The sequence below is a fragment of the Mobula birostris genome, chromosome 23 (genome assembly GCF_030028105.1).
Source record: "Mobula birostris isolate sMobBir1 chromosome 23, sMobBir1.hap1, whole genome shotgun sequence".
In the NCBI taxonomy this organism is placed as follows: domain Eukaryota; kingdom Metazoa; phylum Chordata; class Chondrichthyes; order Myliobatiformes; family Myliobatidae; genus Mobula; species Mobula birostris.
In genome coordinates this window covers 28,120,083-28,143,978 of record NC_092392.1, presented here as the reverse complement: position 1 = coordinate 28,143,978, position 23,896 = coordinate 28,120,083, and the positions used below count along the sequence as shown (strand labels likewise).

Here is a 23,896-nt window from a genome sequence, read left to right as displayed (position 1 = left end):
TGTCACACTTACATCGGCGCATCAAAACGTCACAGGGAAATGTATCATTTGCGGCAATGACCAACGCGGTCAGAATGGCATGGGGTCAGCCGACAAGTGTAGCACGCTAGCATGCCCACAGCTCATTAACCCTGACCCCTACATCTTTCGAATGTGGGCGGGGGGAGGAGCTGGAGTATCCGGAGGAAACCCACACAGTCTCTCACCGGGAGAATGTACAAATTCTTTACAGGCAGCTGCAAGAATCGAACCCCGATCTTACAGTTGGCGCTGTAAAACGTTGTGCTACCAAGCCGCCTATCAATTGAATCAATATTCATCATCATCATCAGGTGCCGTGCCCAGTTTGAGCTTTGACTGCCTTGGCCCACACACTCCTGTTTCGGGTCAAGTGGATCAACTCATTGGTATTCATTTCCAGTTCTCCATCCGTCTTCATCACCATTTGTCTTTGCCTTCCTCTTGCTTTCTTCCCTTCAATCTTTCCCATAATTACCGTGCATTCTAACTCCTCTTTCCTAATCACATGTCCAATAAAGTTACGATGTCTGTTCATGATCTCATACGTTATTTCTCTTTCTGTGCTTGCTCTATTCATGACATCCTCGTTAGATATTCGTTTCGTCCATGATATTCTTTGCAGGTGCGACATGGACATCAAAAGAAGAATAGGGATGGCAAGAGACACCTTTACGAGTAGACTCAGAGTACTGAAATGTTACATTTATCCAGTTATGTTATATGGATCAGAATGTTGGACAATATCAAGTAACACGAGGAAACGAATTGAAGCAGCAGAGATGAATCAATATTAGTGGTTCCTTATTATGGTTTGTCAAACTCTTGACCTCACAATCGACCTCGTTATGACCTTGAACCTTATTGTCATCAGCACTCCACTTTCTCAGTAACCGTTACACTTCATTCTGCATTCTGTTATTGTTCTAACTTGTTGTAGCTCAATGCACGGTGTAATGATTTGATCTGTATGAACAGTATACACGACAAGCTTTTCACTGTATCTTGGTACATGTGACAATAATACCAATTCCTAACCTGTTCAGATGTTGCTAAACTTTGGCAATATGCAGTCATGCCGTCAATTGCTCAGCGTCAGTGCTACTGCAGAGATGATGCAGATGCAGAGGAGAAATTGTAATTTATGCTTTCTCAAGATATTGTTGGTTCAGTCTGGAGGGTAATGCCAATGTCACAGTGTATGAAGCTCTGCTCTGTACTGAGAGAATAGCTGTCTGTAGAGATCATTGGTGGCGATAAGCCCGTGCGCGGTTTGAAGCAGCGCGGTATTGTTCGGGGTGGACTGAACAGAGAGATTGGTGCCAAAGCTCTGCTTCTTTGACCAGCCGGTGAAGCGGGCGGTGGCGTTCTCTGAGTGAACGATAAGCTGAACAAACAGAGATGGATTAAATCCGGTGGGGTAATTATTTTCAATCAGGTCCACTCCGACAATAAACAGCTCGATTTACAGCCGCTCACCTGAGTAGAGAGAAATTCAAAGCCAGTGGGAGACTAACACAGACATTCTCATCAGATGTGGACCCAGGCCTTTGTCCACCAGCCTGTCCCTCTGTCATTGCCTGCATCCTCCACCCTCACCTCTCACCCCTATCCTCCACCCTCAACTCCAACTCTTCATCCTCACTCTCCACCCTCACTCTCATCCTCACTTTCAACCCTCCACTCTCCTTCCTTAATCTTCTTACTCGCGCTCCATCCTCACACCACCCTCACTCTCCATCTTCGCCGTCCATCCTCAATCTCTTTCCTCATTCTGTATCTTCACCATCCTCACTTTCCTTCCTCACCCTCCACACTCACTCTCCTTCCTCACTCTCTATCTTCACTCTCCACTCCCACCCCCACCCTCTATCATCACTCTCCACACTCACTCTGATCCTCACTTTCCTGTCTCCACTCTCCTCCCTCAATCTCCTTCCTCACTCTCCATCCCCACTCCACCCTCACTGTCCACCCTCACCTCTCACCATCATCCCCCACCCTCCATCCTCACTCTCCATTCTCATTCTCCTTCCTTACCCTCCACCCTCCACCTCACCCTCCAACCTCAATCCCCACGGATATCTGCCGTACTCATCCCTTGCTCACACCCCCACCTAAAACCCTCATACCCCCACCCCACCTCCACTTACTCTTTTCTCCAACTCACCACTCTTCCTACCACACTGACTGATAGTCACACCCATACCAGACTGCTCACTGCTGTTCTCCATCCCCCGCCCCCACCCTCCATCTCACTGTTCGGGAATTGTCTCCCTCTGCTGGTAAATGCTGAAGGTTTTGTCCTTGGCTTTCATCAGGAAGAGAATGATGTGTACAAAAGCCACAAATAGCCCATAAATAGAAAATGAAACAACTTGTCTTATTGATTTCACTCCTTCCTTGAGGTGGTGACCAGAATTGTACACAAAGTTCCGCTCCGGCCTACGCAAAGTCTGAGAGCGTTGTACTGTGACTCCCACGCTGGGTGCAGTGACATCCCAGTGTGTTGCTTGGTTCCTCTACCAGCTTCAAACGTTCCCATCAGGCTCAGGAAGTCGGTGAACAGGAATAGGGACCGTGGCAGTGTTTCAACTGGTAACGCTTCCCAAAACGCTGTTGATGAGTTCAGTCTGCAGTGGAAATGAGAGCTCTTGTTTCCAATGTGGTTAAAACATTAACTAAAACTTTAGAATCAGAATTAGATTTATTATCACTGACATTTATTGTGAGATTTGTTATTTTGTGGCCGCAGTATCGAGCAATACATAGAAATTGCTGTAAGCTACAAAAATAAATAATGGAAAAGAGGAATAACAAAGTACTGTAGTGTTAATGGGTTCACAGTCATCATACACTTCACAGGAACCTGCCTCCTCTCCATAGACTCTGTTTACACTTCTCATTGCCTCAGTAAAGCAGCCAGCATCATCAAAGATCCCCCCTACCCCGGACAGTCTCTCTTCTCCTCTCTCCCATCAGACAGAAGATACAAAAATATGAAAGCACGTACCACCGGGCTTCAGTTATCTGTTTGTACACTCTTGGGGACCTATCACTGGTTTGTACTCTGGTGGAGCCTATCACAACTGCTGAAATGCTAATAGATACTGCACGTGAATGCAGTTCTCACCACAGGCTCTGGGGTGGGGGGGGGGGCAAAATGTTGTGGATTGAGCAGAAACTAACTCTTACACGGTAATTATTTTCGATGTTTTTTCTTAAACTCTGTTGAATTCCGTCCCAGGCGTAAAACATCTGTCAACAAGCCTGACTGTCCAGCAGTCGAATTACTTGAGGATTGAGGGGAGATTGTTCACCATTATTTTCTACAATGCAATGAAACAGGTTCAAAGGAGTTGTGAAGGACGTGGGGAGTAAAGTGCACTCTGAGTAATAGACATTTACCCAGTTCCCAACATTACCTCCTGATGACTTCCTGTGGCTTTGTCCAAAGGGCTGTGTCTGGATAACAGCCGCAGCGTCTGTTGCCTGCATATTCTGACCCCTGAACCGTGTTGATCAGATCGGTAGAGATTGGTGTACCCAGGTAAATCTAGGTGTTCCACATGTCTGAGGTGAAGTGGAAGGTAGCTCCAGGTGTGATGAACCTATTGTTCTCTCAAGGCTGGTGATCCCTTCCCATGACAGTGGGTGTTGCATATACGAACGATTTGGCCTGTCCATCAGAGCTGAGTGACTGTAACAGGAGTCTCATTACTTGCAACGTTGACCTTACAGAGGCCCCTGACAACAGTGTTTTACATTGAACACTGGCTTCTCACAGAGTTTTCTGTATAGTGTTTTCTCAGATATCAAGATCTAGCACTGGAGAGACATAGGTGACCTCAGATACCGGAGTCTAGAGGCAGACAATCTCAGCTGGAGGAACTCATTGTGTCGAGCCGCATCTGTAGGAGGAAAGGAATTTGCAATATTTTGGGTCGAACCTGCCTCAGGACACTGTTTGGAAGGAGGTGGGGTGAGAGCAGAGGTACGAGAGAGGAAATGCAAGATTGGGCTCCATTGATCAGTACAGAAGGAAAGCCAGGCTTCCAGAGAAAGGTGGACATTTCCAATGTCTGAGAGCAGATAGCCTCATCTTGAGAGCAGATATGGCAGGGATGGAGAAATATTCTGATCCAGGGCTTCAACCTGAAATGTCAACAACTCCTTTCCCCAATGCTGCTCAACCCATTGGATTCCCCCAGCAGATTCCTTGAAGTTCTAATGCTATATTGCAAGCAATGGCTACACTGTCACAACTGAGCATTAGTTGGTACATGAAGGGTTAACTGGTGTGTTTTTTTTGATGAAAAGAATACTCAGCCTTATTGTTTATGGGAGCAAGTTAATAAATGAGGAATCTTAACTGTCAGGATGGTGTGTGCACCAACGTACTACAGGAGGTGATTAACCCATTGGCCTTACGAGAAATTTACTACAAAACTTTTCACTGAATCAGTGGTTTCTTGTGCAGTCAAAGGTTAATGAACAAAGCATTAATGAGCAATACAAAACTCTATTAATTTAATCCTTTGATCTCTTTGAAGGCCGTGTGCCCCTTCAACTTTGGCAATATCTATATTCTCAATCAATGTTAGCTCCAAGAATAGCATTTAGATCTTTTTCTGGCTGAACATTAATAAAAATAAATTGATTTAACAAGCTGCAAAGACGGGAAGCCGAAGACACTGATGTCGGTTTGATTCTCATAAGCAGACAGATCTTTATAACCCTAATATAATGAGATGGTGTCACAGAGAACGCCCAGAACCCCTCTCACCAACCCCCCCCCACTGGGAACCAATGAGTTCTTGGCCCATTTATTCAAACAATCTGGGCTAGTGAATGAGTTTTTCCGTTGGAAGCCAAAGAGAGTCTCGGCTAAAGGCTAGGAAGGTCGCAGTGCTTTGCTTCTTGATGTTGTAACAACAACTTTGCACTCAACATCAATAAAATTCTTAGACACATATATATATATTCTACGAGTCTGTGGTGGCCAGTGCTATCATGTTTGCTGTTGTGTGCTGGGGCAGCAGGCTGAGGGTAGCAGACACCAACAGAATCAACAGACTCACTCGTAAGGCCAGTGATGTTGTGGGGATGGAAATGGACTCTCTCACGGTGGTGTCTGAAAAGAGGATGCTGTCCAAGTTGCATGCCATCTTGGACAATGCCTCCCATCCACTACATAATGGACTGGTTGGGCACAGGGGTACATTCAGCCAGAGACTCATTCCACCGAGATGCAACACAGAGTGTCATAGGAAGTCATTCCTGCCTGTGGCCTTCAAACTTTACAACTCCTCCCTTAGAGGGTCAGACACCCTGAGCCAATAGGCTGGTCCTGGACTTATTTCCTGGCATAATTTACATATTACTATTTAATTATTTATGGCTTTATTACTATTTAATTATTTATGGTGCAACTGTAATGAAAACCAATTTCCCCCGGGATCAATAAAGTATGACTATGACTATAGCTACCGTGTCTAAGACTTTTGCACAGTACAGTATTTGTGGAGTGGAGGGTCAGTTTGTAAATCTGGCAGAAGCAAAGGATGGTGGGAATGGCGAGGGTGGGGTGTGGGACAAGTGGCAGAGAAGGAGTACCAGGATGGGGGGGGGGGGGGTTGGCTTGGGTGGAGTCACTCCCAGCCCTGAGGCACCTGGCAAGGTCATTTGATTCCGAACGATTGGTTTATTGATCGTAAAAGAATGTCTCTCTGGTACTTCCTGCTTCCTCCCCTCTCCCTTCCCCTTTTCCCAACCATGATTCCCCTCTTCCTACCCTCTTCCCACTCTCAGTGCACAATAAAGACACGAATCAGAATCAGGTTTATGCTGGATTTGGGTTGATAATTCCAAATCCCAGTGGATCAAAACCTGTTCTGACTGGGAAGGACTCTCACCTGTGCTTGTCAACTGAGGGTAACACTGCAGAACAAGTTCTCTGCAGTTTATAATCTGCCTCCTTCCTGATTTACAGAACGATGCTGGGGGACAGCGAAGCCTCATCAACAAGTGGACCACGTTCCTGAAAGCTCGCCTGGTGTGTTCTGTCCCGGGTCCTGATGGAGTGGACACCTATTTTGATGAATTACGTAGGTATCCTTCCCACTACGGGACTTGGTTTATCATGTTTTTGTGCAGAACATCAGTGAGGTACAAGAGGTGTGTTTGATGGCTGTGGTGTGGGGAACGTTGAACATGCAAGACCACCAGCGATGTGTTCCAGACAGCTCACAAAACTAGGTACTCTGGTAGATATACTTCTGAACTACACTTGCTGCAGTCTACAGCCTGTCATTTCTCTTTTAAGGATGTGCTTTTGAGCTGACTAAACGATCAGGCGCTTTTGTGATTTCCTGGGGGATTTGGCAAACGAGACTCTCGAGAGTGCAGGTACAGCCAGGGTGGCCATCGCTAGGGATCACTAGAGGTGGACGCTACGTTGTTGCCCGATGGCGAACACAAACCAGTGGTCAGCTTCATTATTCTGCACTGATTAAAGCATTGAGCAAGATTAAAATCTTCAAGAATGAGAGCAGAAAAACGAACAGATATTCAGTGCCATTTGCCTGCGTTGTACTGATCTCCCTCTCTTCTTGCTACTACTGTCAGCGGAGCAGTGCAGGCGTCTTGGGTTCCACAGGTTCAGGAGCAGTTATTGCACCGGCTTCACACACCTCAATGCTAAAATGGATCTGTGACTATGGACTCACTTTCGGGGTCTCTGCATTTCATATTCTCTGTGTTATTTGTTTACTTTTTAGTTGTTTGCACAATTTATTTTTTTTGTTTTGATACATTGGATGTTTGACGATCTTTGTTGTGTGGATTTTTTAAAATGGGTTCTACTGGGTTTCTTTGTTTTGTGGCTGTCTGCGAGAAGATGAATTTCAAGGTTGTATATAGAATGCATACTTTGATAATAAATGTACTTTGAACTTTGAACTTGGTCATGGGTTTCTTCTAAACCCCATTGGGAGCCAAATGAAATCCTTGACCTCGTTTCAACAGAGCATAAAAGGAGTCTCTGATAAGACAGACTCTTGACCTCACAATCTACCTCATTACACCCTATTGTCTGCCTGCATTGCATTTTCTCAGTAACTGTTAAACTTTATTCTGCATTCTGTTATTGTTTTACCTTGTTCCACCTGTGTAATGATCAGATCTGTATGAACAGTATGCAAGACAAGCTTTTCAATGTATCTTGGTCCATGTGACAGTAATAGACGGATTCCAATTGTAGTGATGAAAGTCCTTCATTGGTTGTTTTGCTTGTCTCAACCTCGACCTTGATAGGTTCAGAATTAAAATGTTAGCAGAATGGCTCCAAGTGTTTTCTGAGTCATCAATCAGTTAATGTGAAAAAAAATAATACCAGCCATATCAGTCTTTGAACCAAATCTATCATTCAATAAATTCTTGGTGGGGCCTTTGATTGATGATTCTTCAGTTGACAGTGGAAGGAGCTGACAAACTGACCCAATTGGTAGATGTTCTTCCAAAGGCCAATGACTGACATGCCAGTAATGTTTCTTCACTCTTTGTCTTGCATTAGTTTCCTCTTCCTCTATCTGCTCGTGCTCTTTTACACATAGGTGGGCTTCTTTGAGCCAGAGTTCTTGGCAGCCTCCTGCGGAAAGACTAACACCACTTCCTACGGGAGAGGGTTTTCAGATGGCTGTGAGAAGGGCCTTCCTCTTTTTGGCAACTTGAACATGTTGTTACACCACTGGACTAACCAGTCAAAAATTGGCAACTGACCATCAGAGGAGAAGTGGGTAAACATGGAACAGAACATAGAATTGTACACCATATTACAGGCCCTTCAGCCCTCAATGTTGTGCCAACCTTTTAACCTGCACCAAAATCAATTTAATGCTTATCTCCTTCATAACCCTCCATTTTTCTTTCAAAAGTGCCTATCTAAGAAACTCTTAAATGTCCCTAATGGATCTGCTTCTACCCATATCCCTGGCGGCATGTACCATGAACTAAACAATCACTGTGTAAAAAACCTTCCTCTGATAACTCCCCAATACTTTCCTCCAATCATCTTAAATTGATGACCTCGGGCACTTGCTCCTCTGCAGAAAAGTCTCAGGCTATTCACTCTGTCTGTGCCTCTTGTCATCTTCTACATCTCTATTAAATCACCTCTCCTCCTCCTTCACTCCAAAGAGAAAAGCCCTAGCTCACTCAACCTATCCTCATAAGACATACTCTCTAATCCAGGCAGCATCCTGGTAAATCTCTTCTAAACCCTCTCTAAAGCTTCTACATCCTTCCTGCAAACATTTCTGTTCAGAGAGCCTTCTCAATGCAGCAATGGTTGCATGAACTGAAAGCTACTTTGATGATTAGCTGGCAGATGATTGTCCAGTGATATGTTTCCTGGAGTTTAATGTTTTAACATTAACAACTTTATTATTCTTGGCAGAGGATGTGTTCCTGCTCCAGACCAGAGATCAAAGGAACCCCCTTGTTTATGGAGTCTTCACTACCACAAGGTAAATATGAAGTACCGATGCATGAATTAAAACTTCCTGAAGCAGTGGACCTCTTCAGGTTCAACAGATGCTGGAAATCTGAGCAACACACACAAGATGCTGGAGGAACTCAGCAGGCCAGGCAGCATCTATGGAAAAGAGTACAGTCGACATTTTGGCCCGAGACCCTTCAGCAGGACTGGAGAAAAAAAGATGAGTAGACTTAAAAGGTGGGGGGAGGGGAGAGAGAAACGCAAGGTGATAGGTGAAATCTGAAGGGGGAGGGATGAAGCCAAGAGGTGAGAAGTTGATTGGTGAAAGAGACACAGGGCTGGAGAAGGGGGAGTCTAATAGGGGAGGACAGAAGGCCATGGAAGAAAGAAAAGGGTGGAGGAGCACCAGAGGGAGGCGATGGAAGGGCAAGAAGACAAGGTGAGAGAGGGAAAAGGGGATGGGAAGTGGAGAAGGGTGGGGGAGGCTCATTAACAGAAGTTTGATAAATCGATGTTCATGTCAGCGGGTTGGAGCCTGATCAGACAGAATATAAGGTGCTATTCCTTCAACTTTAGTGGGGCCTCATTGCCGCAGTGGCAGAGGCCATGGATAGACATATCAGAATGGGAATGCGAAGTGGAATTAAGATGTGTGACCACTGGTAGTGAAGGATGAGTTGCTCCTCATACTGCATACGTTGTGCAGATCTTGTGTGGGTTTTGGAGGGACATACCTGCCTCCCCCCCCAACCTCGAATTATCTCCCACTTCGATATGGATTGTGCATGCAGTCCCCGGGCTGAGCCAGCTGTGGAGCCTCACTTCCACCTCATGCGGCCCCTGGCCCAAACTGGGAGTGGAGCTTCATTCCCACAATGTGTGACCCCTGACCCAAACTGGGTGTGAAGCCTCATTTCCACAGTGTGTGGCCCCAGTCCAAACTGGGTGATGAGTCTCATTTCCACAGTATGCGTCCCCTGGGGCAAACTAGGTGTGGAACGTCATTCCCACAGTGTGTGGCCCCTGACCCAAACTGGGTGTGGAGCCTCATTTCCACAGTGTGTGACCCCTGACCCAAACTGGGTGTGAAGCCTCATTCCCACAGTGTGTGTCCCCTGACCCAAACTGGGTGATGAGTCTCATTCCCACAGTATGCGGCCCCTGGGGCAAACTAGGTGTGGAGTCTCATTCCTCCCTGTCCAGTGGGAGTGAAACTCCAGACAGTGCCATCTGCCAAGGAGAGAGAGCAGGTGAGGGGAAGGGGTGGAACAAGAACTGGCAAGTGCCTCCAGGTGAGGGAGGGGTGATAGGCAGACGAAGGTGGGGAGAGTGGGAACAGTGACAGAAGCTGAGGTGAGAGCTAGAGGTGACAAAGGGCTACAGATGGTAGGATAGATAGGAGAGGAAGTTTGAGTGTGAAACCAGACAAGGGAGATGGGAACAGTGGGGAGGGGGATCCAATGGGAGGAGTATGTGAGTGAGGGGCAGATGGAGGAGGTATCAGACAGAAAGTAGATCACTTGGTACAACTTGATGCTTATTTGAGGGTTAAATGCAATTTCTCCTTTGTCAATTCTTACCCATAAGGGCATAGGTAGATCAAAAGTTTGCTAGGAGCCTTATTTTACCATGTGTCTAACTTTATCCAAAATACTTTACTTTTTGGTGAAAGAAATTATATCAATTTAGGTATTGATTTGTCGACATCTTGATTTCACAGTTCGATCTTTAAGGGCTCAGCAGTGTGTGCCTACAGCATGGCTGATATCCGTGCTGCTTTCAATGGACCCTACGCTCACAAGGAAGGTCCCAATCACCGTTGGGTTGAATACGAGGGGCGGATTCCTTACCCCCGCCCAGGGACGGTAAGTACACCCAGAGATAGAGTGGCCTTTATCTGAGTTTTCAGCTTCTCAGCATGGTTAAGAGTCCAACATTACCTCAAACTGCACAGGCGGTGGTGCTGGGGGTGAGGGAGGATTTGGGGGAAGATGTACAGAGTGTGGTAATCTGTAGCAAACACTCAAGCACAAATAGTTAATGGCAGATTCTTTACAGTGTGGAGGTGCAGATGGATCTTTGGGTCCACATGCCTCAAAGTTGCTGTGTAAGTTGGTAGGGTTGTTAAGGAGGTTTATGGTGTGTTGGCTTTCATTAGTCGGGATTGAGTTCAAGATCTGCAAGGTAATGTTACAGATCTACAAAAGTCTGGTTAGACAATGCTTGAAATATTGTTTTCAGTTTGGATCCCCTCATTATAGGAAGGATGTAGAAGCATTAGAGAAGATGCAGAAGCTTTGCAGAGGATGCAGAGGAGATTTTACCAGGATGTTACCTGGATTCAAGAGCACGTCTTATGTTGGGAAGTTGAGCAAGCTGGGGCTTTTCTCTTTGGAGTGAAAGAGGACGAGTGGTGACTTGATAGAGTTGTATAATCCAAGAACGGAAAAGCCATGAAACAGTAATGTATACAGCCCAGCCCATCACAGGAAAATCCCTCCCCACCACTGAGCACATCTACAAAGAATGCTGCTACAAGAAAGGAGCATCCATCAGAGACTTCACCATCCAGGTCATGCTCTCTCTCACTGCTGCCATCAGCAAAAGGGTATAGGAGCCTTAGGTCCCACACCACCAGGTCCCTTCACTCATCAGGCTCCTGAACCACTGTAGATAACTTCAGTCACCTCAATACTGAACTGATTCCACAACTTACGGCAAATGCAAGAAAATCTGCAGATACTGAAAATTCAAAGCAACATACACTAAATGCTGGAGGAACTCAGCAGGCCAGGCAGCATCTATGGAAAAGAGTAAACAGTTGGTATTTTGTGTCAAGACAATGTCAGCTGTTCATTCTTTTCCATAGATGCTGCCTGGCCTGCTGAGTTCCTCCAGCATTTTGTGTGTGTTGCCCATAACTCATGGACTCACTTCCAAGCGCGTCACAACATATGTTCTCAATATTGTTGATATACATATATATATATATATTTGTATCCACACAGTTTGTCTTCTTTTGCTCATTGGTTGTCAGTCTTTGTTTGTGAGGAGTTCCTCATTGACTCTAATCTATTTCTTTGTATCTATTGTGAATGTCCACAAGAAAATGAATCTCTGGGTAGTATATGGTGACTTATATGCACTTTGAACTTTGAAATTTGAACTTTAATGTTATAAGAAGCATAGTTAGAGTAGATAGCTAGCACCTTTTGCCCATTGTGACATTAACCAATATCAGAGGTTATCAGTTTAAGGTGATTGGAGGGAAGTATAGGGGAGATGTCAGAGGCAGGTTTTTTCACAAAGCGTTGTGTGTACCTGAAATGATGTAGAGGCAGATACATTAGGGACATTTAACAGACTCTTGGGCACATGGATAAAATAAAAATAAGATCATAAGACACAGGAACAGAATTAGGCCATTTGGCCCATCGAGTCTGCTCCACCAGTCAATCATGGCTGATACTTTTTACACCTCCTCAGCCCCACTCCCCAGCTTTCTCCTCGCAACCTTTGATGCTGTGGCCAATCAAGAATCTATATATTTCCACCTTAAATTAACACAATGACCTAGCCTCCACAGCTGCCTGTGGTAACAAGTTCCACAAATTCACTACCCTCTGACTTTTCTCCCTGTTTAGAAGATAGTCTGCACACTTATTTCTTCTCCCAAAGTACTTGACCATGTATCTTCCAACATTCTTATTTTGTTTGCCACTTTCTTGCCCATTCTCCTAATCTGTCTAATTCTTTCTGCATCCTTCCTGTGACCTGAACTCTACCTACCCCTTCACCAATCTCATATCATCTGCAAATTCGGCAATAAAATCATCTATTCCATCATCAAAATCATTGATATACAGCATAAAAAGAAATGGTCCCAAAACCAACCCCTGCAGAACACCACTAGTCACTCGCAGCCAATCAGACAAAGATCCTTTTATTCCCACTCACTGCCTCCTACCAATCAGTCAATGCTCTAACCATGTTAGTAACTTTCCTGTAATACCATGGGCTGTTAACTTGGTAAGCAGCCTCATGAGTGGCAGTTTGTCAAAGGCCTTCTTAAAATCCAAAAATACAACATTAGATTAGATCAGATTTGATTCAACTTTATTGTCATTGTGCCAAGTACAGATGCAAAGTCAAGGAAATTCAATTAGCATCTGACCAGAAGCGCAAATGAGTAGTATTATTTACAAAATAGCTGCAAATAAGGAGTAAGTGCTACAGCACACAAATATAAAAGCACTGAGACAGTCCAATATGGGTGCTTAGTGCTGTGATGTGAGGTTCAGCAGGGTCACAGCCTCAGGGAAGAAGCTATTCCTGAGCCTGCTGGTGCGGCAGCAGAGGCTCCTGTAGCACCTACCGGATGGGAGGAGAGTAAAAAGTCCCTGGTTAGGGTGAGATGCACCCTTGATAATGCTTTTCGCCCTGCCCAGGCAACGTTTATGGTAGATGTTCTCAATGGTGGGCAATTGGGTGCCGCTAATCCGCTGGGCAGTTTTCACTACCCGCTGGAATGCTTTGTGGTCTGATACGGGAAAATTGCCATACCACACTGAGATGTAATTGGTGAGTATGCTCTCAATGGTACAGCGGTAAAAGTCCGTCAGTATCCCGGTACAGAGGTGAACTTTCTTGATGCTCCACAGGTAATAAAGGTGCTGTTGTGCCTTTTTGATCAGGATGGAGGATTTCAGGGACCAGGTGAGATCAACGGAAATGTGGACACCAAGGAATTTGAAGCTTCATACAAGCTCCACTACATCCCCTTTATCTATCCTACTTGTAAACTCCTCAAAGAATTCCGATGGGTTCGTCAGGCAAGATTTTCCCTTAAGAAACCATGCAGACTTTTTCCTATCTTGTCCTGTGCCACCAAGTACTCCATAACCTCATTCTTAACAATTGATTCCAACATGTTCTCATCCACTGAGGTCAGGCTAACTGGTCTATAATTTCCTTTCTGCTGCCTCTCTCCTTTCTTAAACAGTGGAGTGACATTTGCAATTTTCCAGTCCTCGGGAACCATGCCAGAGTCCAATGATTTATGAATGATCATTATTAATCCCTCCACAATCTCTACCACTACATCTTTCGGAACCCCAAGGTGCAGCTCATCTGGTCCAGGTGACTTACGTACCTTAAGGTCTTTCAGCTTTTTGAGCACCTTCTTTGTAATAGTAACTGACATCACCTCTCTTCTTTCACACCCTTAAACATCTGGCACACTGCTAGTGTCTTCCACAGTGAAGACTGATGCAAAATACTCATTTAGTACATCTGCCATCTCCTTATTCCCTGTTATTATTTCTCTGGCCTCATTTTCTGGTTGTCCTATATCTACTCTCAACTCTCTTTTATTTTTATATACTTGAAAAAAGCCTTTTCTATCCACCTTGAGATTGTTTGCTAGCTTGCTTTCACATTGCAACTTTTCCCTCCTAATAATTCTTATAGCTGCTCACTATAGGTTTTTAAAAGCTTCTTAATTCTCTATCTTCCCACTAATTTTTGCTTTGTTGTATGTATGCCCCTTCTTTTGCTTTTACATTAGCTTTGATTTCCATTGTCAGCCACAGTTGTACTATATTTCCACTTGAGTACTTCTTTGTTTTTGGAATACATCTATCCTGCACCTTCCTCATTTCCCCAGAAACTCAAGCCATTGCTGCTCTGCTGTCATCCCTGCCAGCATCTCCTTCCAATCTACTTTGGCCAACTCCTTTCTCATATCACTTTACTCCACTGGAACACTGCTACGTCAGACTTTACTTTCTCCCTATCAAATACCAAGCTGAACTCAGTCATTTTGTGATCACTGCTCCCTAATTGCCTCTATCTATGTCTAATGGCCTTTGTCTATGTAATCATCTCTATCTATCTCATAGACATTCAACAAATTCACTTTCTTGCGATCCATTACCAACCTGATGTTCCCAATCTACCTGCATGTTAAAGTCTCCCATGACTATCATAGTATTGCCCTTTTGACACGCCTTTCCTATTTCCTGTTGTAATCTGTGGTCCACATCCCAGCTACTGTTTGGAGGCCTGTATATACGTAAGTGCCATCAGGATCCTTTTACCCATGCAGTTTCTTGACTCAACCCTGAAGAATTCAACATCATCTGATCTTATACCACATCTTTCTAATGATTTGATGCCATTCTTTACCAGCAGAGCATGCCACCCCCTCTGCCTACCTTCCTATCCCTCTGATACAACGTGTAACCTTGGACATTCAGGTCCCAACTAAAACCATCCTTCAGCCACCTTTCAGTGATGGCCACAACATCATACCCAACAGTCATTGACATTGATAAGATCTTTCACCTTATTTCTTAAAGTAAAGGCATCCGTTAGTCTTGCGAGACCATGGATCTGCGCCTGGAAAGTCTTCACTCTCCAGGGCGCAGGCCTGGGCAAGGTTGTGTGGAAGACCAGCAGTTGCCCATGCTGCAAGTCTCCCCTCTCCATGACACCAATGTTGTCCAAGGGAAGGGCATTAGGACCCATACAGCTTGGCACCAGTGTCGTCGCAGAACAATGTGTGATTAAGTGCCTTGCTCAAGGACACAACACTCTGCCTCGGCTGGGGCGCGAACTCACGACCTTCAGGTCGCTAGTCCAATGCCTTAACCACTTGGGCACGTGCTCACACTACCGTTATTTCTTATACTCCTTGAATTAAGATATAACACTCAGAGTACCGTATTTGCTACCCGTTTTGATTCTGTATTCCTAATGAACTGGTACGCACCCCGCTGGCTGCAATTTTGTCCGATCATCTGCCTGCCCTTCCTGACAGACTGACTGCAAGCTATCTTTGGATTTTTACCATCCGCCCTTTCCTGAGTCACTTCACTCCGGTTCCCAACTCCCTGCCAAATTAGTTTGAAAATGGAAGGTTATAAGCTATGTGGGAGGGATGGGTTAGATTAATGATGGAGCAGATTTAAAGATCGGCATCACATTGTGGGTTGAAGGGTTGTACTCTGCTCTACTCTTCTATATTCCTGTATAAGTAGATAATATCTTTCATCTCAAATGACTTTCTCCTGACCTGCTTCGAGAAAGGCCATACAGTATTTGGCTACAGTCATGGAAAATAGATGATAGATATCACTTATGTTAATTAATTTCTTATTTACTTCCAATAGACCACAGATCTCCATGTAAAACCTTTCTCCCAACACCTGCATGGGTGAAATCTGAGCCTTATCAGTGCTTTGTGTCTGAGTTCAGCACGGTTCTCACTTCATTCAGGAATCCACAGCAACTCATTCCAGAGGCACCACCTATTGGATGAGTTGTGAACTGGCGATCGTCACAATCATATAGCAATACAGCATGGATTATGGCCGTACTGACCCTCCAGCTAGTCCCAATTTCCTGCATTCAGCACATATCCAAGCCCCACCTTTCCATGTACCTATTCAAGTGCTTGTGTGACAAACACTGTTGTATCTGGCTCAAGCACTTCCTCCAGAACCTCATTCTGTATGAAAAAAGTTGCCCCTCAGGTTCCTTTTAAAACTTCCCTTTCTCAACCTAAATCTATGCCCTACCCTGGGGAAAAGACTGTTAGCGTCCACCTTATCCATGCATCTCATAAAACTGAACATTTCAGAAAGGTTTCTCCTCATTCCCAAGGAATAAGGACCTCTCCTGGCCATCCTCTCCCTATAACTCAGGCTAACATCCTGCTAACATCCTTGTAAATCTTTCCTGCATTCTTCCTAGCTTAACCACATATTTTCCATAACTTACTTCCTGCCCGTTACACCACTGGTGCTTAGGGCAGTAATGAAGGTCCTCCATCTCTGGTGGTGTTCAGAGCTTCCTTCATCGTGTCAGTAGCTTCCTCTCGGTCTTCACCACTGTCTGTCATGCAAGTGGCGGCTGGAGCCTCAGGAATACCGTCACACTCAGATGTAGAAGGATTCTCCATTGCTGTTTTCATAAGAATTTTGTTTTAGCAGTCAGGGTTGTTAGCCCTGAGCTGAACTCCCCACGCCTGGAGGACCAGTGGACCATTCTTAGTTTGGCCTCTACCCTTTGACCTGTTTGTCACGGGTGACCCAAAGCATAGAGCCCTGACTTCAGCCAACATAGCTCTCTGGGTCATTGAAGCACACAAGACTCCAAACCATGACAAAGTCATGGTCCTCTTGGAGGATTTTCTATAACAGTGTCATCAAAATTGTACACGGCACACTAAGTGTGGCTTCACCCATGATTTTATGTGAAGCAACATGCCCCAACTCTGATACTCAATACCACTCAGTCCCATCACAGTGTTAACCTCATTTTCAGCACAGTATTGATCTCGACAAAAAAAATACCTGAACAAACAATGACAAAGTGAAGTTTATTGCCATCGGCACAAGTCCATGTGTGCACAGGTGCAATGAAAAACTTAACTGCAGCAGCATCACAGCCACAGAGTGTCAAAAAAGCAGCATTCACATGAAAAACGAGAATTAATTGTAAATTATGCATGATTTTTACAAGATAAAGCTCCAATTTAAACAAAAAAGTCTATTTTAGTGCAAAGTGATTGAAGTGTCATAGAGCTGCTAAAATGTACAGATTCTATTTGTTCTGGTTGGTTTGGGAATTGAGTGCTTAAAGGGAAGACGCTGTTCTTGAACAATGAACACCTCTGTTTTGTATCCCATTTTTGCTTATTTATTGCTCAAATCCATGGAGTGTGGCACATCGGAAAAGATCAGTATTTATTGCCCAACCTCATTGCCCTTGGGAAGGTGGAGATGAGTCACGTTGGTCAACCAATGCAGCCTCTCTGAACCGGGGGCTCTCCCCAGAGCAACGCACGCAAAATGCTGGAGGAACTCAGCAGGGTTAGCCAGCATCTATGGGAAATGAGTAAGTGGGCTGAGACCCTTCATCAGAGAGTTGTTGGGAGAAAGTCGTCGGACTCCTTTGACAAGTTCTTCACTCAGAGGGTGGTGAGAGTGTGGAACCAGCTACCAGTAGAAGGGATGAATTTAACAGATGTTTGGATAGGCACATGAATAAGTGGGGTATGAAGGGCTACTGTCCGGGTGAAGGTCAATGGAATTTGGTAGAAGTTTCAAAATTTATTTTTATTTAGAGGTACAGCATGGTAACAAGCTCTTCTGGCCCAACGAGTCCGTGCTGCCCAATTGCACACATGTGACCAATTGACCTACTAACCTGTATGTACATCTTTGGAATATGGGAGGCAACTTGAGCACCTGGAGGAAACCCACGTGGTCACGAGGAGAATGTAAAAATTCCTTAAAGACAGTGGTGGTAGTTGAACCCAGGTCACCGATGCTGCAAAGTGCTACACTCAGTGCTACGCCACCCAAGATCAGATGGGCCAAAGGGCCAGAGTTCTGTACTGTATGGCTATGCCTGTGACTATGCAAGACTATGTTTTATTGACTTCCGGTCTGCAATATGTAACAATGGAAGTTAAAATCTCACCCATTGTTGCGACAATGGCATCTCCAGTGATTTTACTTGGCACGGCTGTACAGTGGATGTAACACCTGAAGCTGATACAGCAATTGCTAATCACTGAGCAATTCACAACAAGCTGAGGGTTTCTATTGTTATAACATTTTCTTCACTCACACTCAAGCATATTAAAAACGTGTTTAATTTAGCAGTTGATATTTTTTATAATTGGAATTTATCTGTCAGCTGGGAGCCAGCACAGTGCAGAGAGGCAAGCCTGAGCACAGCTAAAGTTCACAAGAGACACTGTGAAATCGTTCCTTACCTCTCTGTTTCTTTCCTCAACTCCCCATTCACTTCCAGACTATTAATACATTGGTAAGGTGGTAAATTGGTCTATTACTGTCACATGCACTGAGGTAGAGTGAAAAACTCTTTCACATGTTGTTCCTGCAGATTATTTCATTACCACAGTGCACTGAGCTGTGTAGGACAGGGAAAAGCACCAACAGTGCAGAATAAAGTTTACAGTTACAGAGAAACTGCAATGCAGGTAGTCAATAAGGTGCAAGGCTATACCGAGATATATTGATAAGTCAAGAGTGCTTCTTACTTGTACTGGGGGACCATTCAGTAGTCTTATAACCGTGGGGTAAAATCTATCCCTCAGCAGTATTCTCCTAGACTCTCTGAGTTCAGGATGGGCAGGCAACTTTATGATCTTTTTTGAGATGACTCTCATCGCAAAATCAAAGTACCTATATGTAACAATACATAACCCTGAGATTCACTTTATTTATTATCTATTGAGGTGAAGTGCAGAATTGCCCGTCGAGCCACACCACCCAGCATTCCTCCAACTTAATCATGGGATAATTTATAATGATCAATTAACCTAACGATCAGGACGTTTTTGGACTGTGGGGGGAAACCGGAGCAGCCAGGGGAAAGCCACAGGGTGACAGGGAGAACGTATAATCTCCTTACAGGCTGCGGTGGGAATTGAACCTACACTGTAAAGCGGTGTGCTAACCACTATGCTACCGTGCTGCCTGCATTTTCTTGCAGGCATTTACAATAGATCAAAGAAATGCAATAAAATCAATGGAAAACTACTCATAAAAGCTGATCAAACAACCAATGTATAAAAGAATGCAAACTGTGCAAATACAAGAAGAAAACAAGTAGTAATAATAATAATAATAATAATAATAATAAGCCAAAATGCTAAACACCATTAGAATAGTCCAAAAGTTCCTAGCAATTGAGAGAAGAGTGTGCTTGGCTATGCCTGTATGTCAGGTTTTACCAGCTTGAGCTGACAAAAACGAAATAATAATAATGATCATAAATAAATAATTCTGAGAACATGAGTTGTAGTGTCCTTGACGGTGAGTCCAAAGATCTGTTCAGAGCTGTGGTGAGTGAAGTTATCCATGCTGGTTCAAGAGCCTGATGGATGAGGGGTAGTAACTGTTCCTGAATCTGGTGGTGTGGGACCTGAGGCTCTTGTACCTCCTTCCTGATGGCAGCAGTAAAAAGAGAGCATGTATCTAAATGGTGGGGGTCCTTGACGATGTGTGGGCACGTGGCCAAGTGGTTAAGGCATTGGACTAGCGACCTGAAGGTCGTGAGTTTGAGCCCCAGCTGAGGGAACGTGTTGTGTCCTTGAGCAAGGCACTTAATCACACAGTGCTCTGCGATGACACTGGTGCCAAGCTGTATGGGTCCTAATGCCCTTCCCTTGGACAACATTGGTGTCATGGAGAGGGGAGACTTGCAGCATGGGCAACTGCCGGTCTTCCATACAACCTGCGCCCTGGAGAGAGTGAGGACTTTCCAGGCGCAGATCCATGGTCTCGCAAGACTAACAGATGCCTTGATGATGGACGCTGCTTTCTTGTGGCAACACTCTTTGCAGATCTGCTCAGTGGTGGGTACAGCTTTTCCTGTAATGGACAGAACTGTATCCACCAATTTCTGTGGGCTTTTCCATCCTTGGGAATTGGCGCTTCCATACCAGGCAATAACACGGTGGATGACTGCCAAGTTTTCTGCTTACATCATCTGTCCCTGTAGGTATGCAGACACACTGGGTCTGAGCAGCACTAGAAAGGCTTGGTATTTATTGTCTACTCCCTGTGGAGGTAAGATCCCATTTTAAATTTTCTTTTATGCCATGCAGTGCGTTGCTGCACCAAAACAATACATGGCGTATATCAGTGATCATAAACCTTATTCTGAGTCTGATTCTGATTTTGAACTGCTATCCTGACAACTGCTTTCAATATAAGAATAAAGTTTCAGAAAGGCATCAGGACGAAGTTCAACCTGGAATTTCCAGTGACCATCAGAATGAAGTATTTAATCATTCAACAACTGGGTGCACAACCCTGCACTCTCAGGGAGGAGTCTGCTAGCTCAGGACAGTCCGAACCTGTGACCACACACCATTCATTGTCCTCCTGTCTTCGTGCCGTCTCTGTATTTCCTATTATTCTTGGCAGGTGGAATTACCCAGAATAAATCAGACTTGTAATAACACTGCCTTCATGTCAGGCTGCCGTCGGTTCAGGGACAGACAGCAAAATAGGAAAATGAGCACAGGCTACCCTGTTTAATTTGAGTTGGCAGACTACTGAACAGCTTTCCGGGAATCTGGCACATCGTGCAGTGGAGTGCTAATGGAGAGGAGTGAGGTCTATGTAAGCAGGCAAGAGGCACTGACTGGTCACCATGTGTGGATACCCAGGAGAGGCATTTGTGTTTGTTTCGGACCTCAGGCTCCCAGAGTTGTCTCTTTTCCTGTAATTTAGCCATTCCTTCACTGTACAATTTATATTTTTTATTGGCATACAGTGCAGAGTAGGCCTTTCTGGCCCTTCGAGCTGGGCTGCCCAGCAACCCCCCAGTTTTAACCTAATCATGGGACAATTTACAATGACCAATTAACCTACCAACTGGCACATCTTTGGACTGTGTGAGGAAATTGGAGCCTATGCGGTCACTGGGAGAACATACAAACTCCTTACAAGCAGTGGTGAGAATTGGACCCTGGTCGCTGGTACTGTAAAGCGTCGTAGCAACCACTATGTTACCGTGCCGCCCTGAATATCATGTTTCAGCAACAGTGATCACTTTGCAACCATCAGGCTCCTGAACCAGAGTGGATAACCTCACTCACCTCAACAATGAACTGATTCCACAACCTCGGTCTCACTTCCAAGGACTCTACAAATCATGTTCTCAGGATTATTCATTTATTTATCTATCTATCTATGTTTTATTTAGTATTTGCACAATTTGTCTTCTTCTGCGCACTGGTTCTTTGTCAGCCATGATGTAATTTTTCATTTATTCTATTGTACATTTTTTGTTCTACTGTGAATACCTGTGAGAAAATGAATCTCAGAGTATATGGTGACATATACGTACTTTGATGATAAATTTACTTTGAACATTGAAATACAATATTTCTCATAATTCAAACTCTGTGTTTTAAATTTGCCGATGTTTGGTAATTAAACTGTTATACTGACAATGTGATTTCTTTGCCTTTCTCTCAGTGAGAGCCACCTCACTCAGACACTGCCAGCTTTGACCTCAAAAAGGGTCGGGTTTTACTGCTGACGGATTTCTTTATGTTTGGATTCACAAGTCCATTTTCCTTTATCTTGCCTGGGAGCCTAACTTATTAATTGTGGCCTTTGATGTTAAAAGCATGAAATGATAATGGGGAAAAGGTTCACTGCTCAAATACAGGCATACACAGTCGGTCACTCACTCAGGAGGCTGAGGGAGGGGTAACACACTCAGTGAAGGATTGAGGGGAGTAGAAAGGAGAAGACAGGAGAAAGGGGAAGGTAATTTATTACAGTGGGTTCAGGCCGTTGAAGGAGATTTGTTTGATTAGAGGCATAGTGGTCATATCATATTAATGGGTTGGAAGCCAGCACTACTTAAAGATGAAAGGTTGGCCTTATTTGTCCTGTGTATATCAAAACATACAGTGAAATGTGTCGCAGCAGGTCAGTGAAGACATCAGTAAGTGTGCTAGCTATTTGTTCCCCAGTGTAGTGCTTATGACAGTTGAAGGCATCCGTGTTGTACAAAGAGAGAGAGTGAGGGAACCTACTCTCAGTGGCACCTCTATTAGACACACCTGTACACGTGAGCATTAATGCAAATATCTTATCAGCCAGTCATGTGGCAGCAACTCAATGCATTAAAGCATGCAGACATGGTCAAGAGGTTCAGTTGTTGTTCAGACCAAACATCAGAATGGGGAAGAAATGTGAGATCGAAGTGATTTTGACTTCGGAATGATTGTTGGTGCCAGACAGGGTGGTTTGTGTATCTCAGAAATTGCCGATCTCCTGGGATTTTCAAGCACAGCAGTCCCTAGAGTTTACAGGGAATGTTGCAAAAAAAACCAAAAGACAACAGTGGTGTGCTGAAGAGCATCCCTGAATATACAGCACATCGAACCTTGAAGAGACTGTGAACTCACAGTCAGTGGACACTTCACTTTCTATTCCCCTAAATGAAGTGGCCGCTGAGTGGATATGGCCACATACTGTAAGTGTGTGTTCATCCTGCCTTGTGTGACACACCCTCTCCTTGTCCTGGTGTCGAGTGGTTGTTTGCAGTCTCTTCCTGTCACTTACAATGGAGCTATCAAGTCACAGAGCCATACAACACAGAGACAGGCCCTTCGGCCCAACTCATCCATGCCAGCCAAAGTTCCCGCCTAAAGCTTGTCCCATTTGTCCGTATTTGGCCCATATCCCTCTGAATCTTTCCTACCCATGTACACACGTATCTGTCTTTTTAATGTCGTTCTTGTACCTGCCTTAACTATTTCCTCTCTGACAGTTCATTTTGTACACCTGCCAGCCTCTGTGTGAAGAAGTTGCACCTTGGGTCCCTCTGAAATATTTCTCCTTCCAGTTCCCTTTATTTTGGAAAAAGAAAGACTGTGCAGCCACCTTATGTGGTTGCGTGGTGGTGTAGCGGTTAGCGTTACGCTATACAGCTCCACTGACCCAGGCCCATTTTCTGCTGCTGTCTATAGAGCGTTCTCTCTGTGACCATGTGGATTTCCTCCAGGTGAACCAGTTTCCTCGCACATTGCAGAGATGTTGGGTTAGGGTTAGTAAGGTGTAGGCCTGCTATGCTCGTGCTAGAAGCCTGGCAACACTTGCAGGCTGCTCCCTGCTCATCCTCAGACTGTGCTAGCCATTGACACAAGCGACACATCTCACTGTCTGTTCCGATGTACATGTAACAAGTAAATCTAATCATTTTCAAAAATGATTGTGCTTAAAAAATAATCTGCCTCATAGAATTCCCTTTCCAGAACGAACCTGCCTTCCTCATCGGCTCTGGTCTCTCAGAGACTCCAAACCCGCAGCACAGTGCTTGCTTGGAACCAGTTGTTCGATTGGCTCAGAGAGCTACCAGACTGAACAAAGCCCTGCTCCAAGGTGGCCTGGTTGTCTGGGATGTGAACAAGTGCTGGCTTGTCAGAAAACCGCAGGCCCCAGGAATTAATTTCTAAAGGGGATCAGTATCCCCCTTCTCCAAGGGCATTCTGGAACATCTAACTTAACCGAAAAAGTTAGGAGGCTGTGAAGGTTCTGCTGACAGTTGGGAAAGTTTTCAACTCTTTCATTTGGCTGTTTGTCCCACCTCATCTGTCCAGAGCTGGCATCACTGCATGGAAATTCAGAATGACGCCATAATGAGAATTTTCGAGATTGATGGCTGGGTGGAAAGGAAAAGGCATGTCACCTTTATGCTCATAGAAATAATATCTGAGGACATTTGGCAGGGAGAAAGCAGCAATTGAAAGAAAGGAAAAATATGGAAATGTAACAGGGATCCTTAAAAATGTTCTGTTAAACCCTGAAACTCTTT

At 44.6% G+C, this 23,896-nt stretch overlaps 1 protein-coding gene across 9 annotated transcripts in view; it reads left to right on the top strand.

The window, feature by feature from the left end:
• The window catches only part of sema3d (sema domain, immunoglobulin domain (Ig), short basic domain, secreted, (semaphorin) 3D), a 258,748-nt gene that overhangs the window by 190,855 nt on the left and 43,997 nt on the right, over nucleotides 1-23,896 (top strand). For all 9 annotated transcript variants that reach the window (XM_072241690.1, XM_072241691.1, XM_072241695.1 and 6 more), the window contains 3 exons: nucleotides 6,011-6,125; nucleotides 8,474-8,543; nucleotides 10,236-10,380. In XM_072241690.1, the coding sequence (XP_072097791.1) occupies nucleotides 6,011-6,125; nucleotides 8,474-8,543; nucleotides 10,236-10,380 (330 nt within the window). The remainder of the gene's footprint in view (nucleotides 1-6,010; nucleotides 6,126-8,473; nucleotides 8,544-10,235; nucleotides 10,381-23,896) is intronic.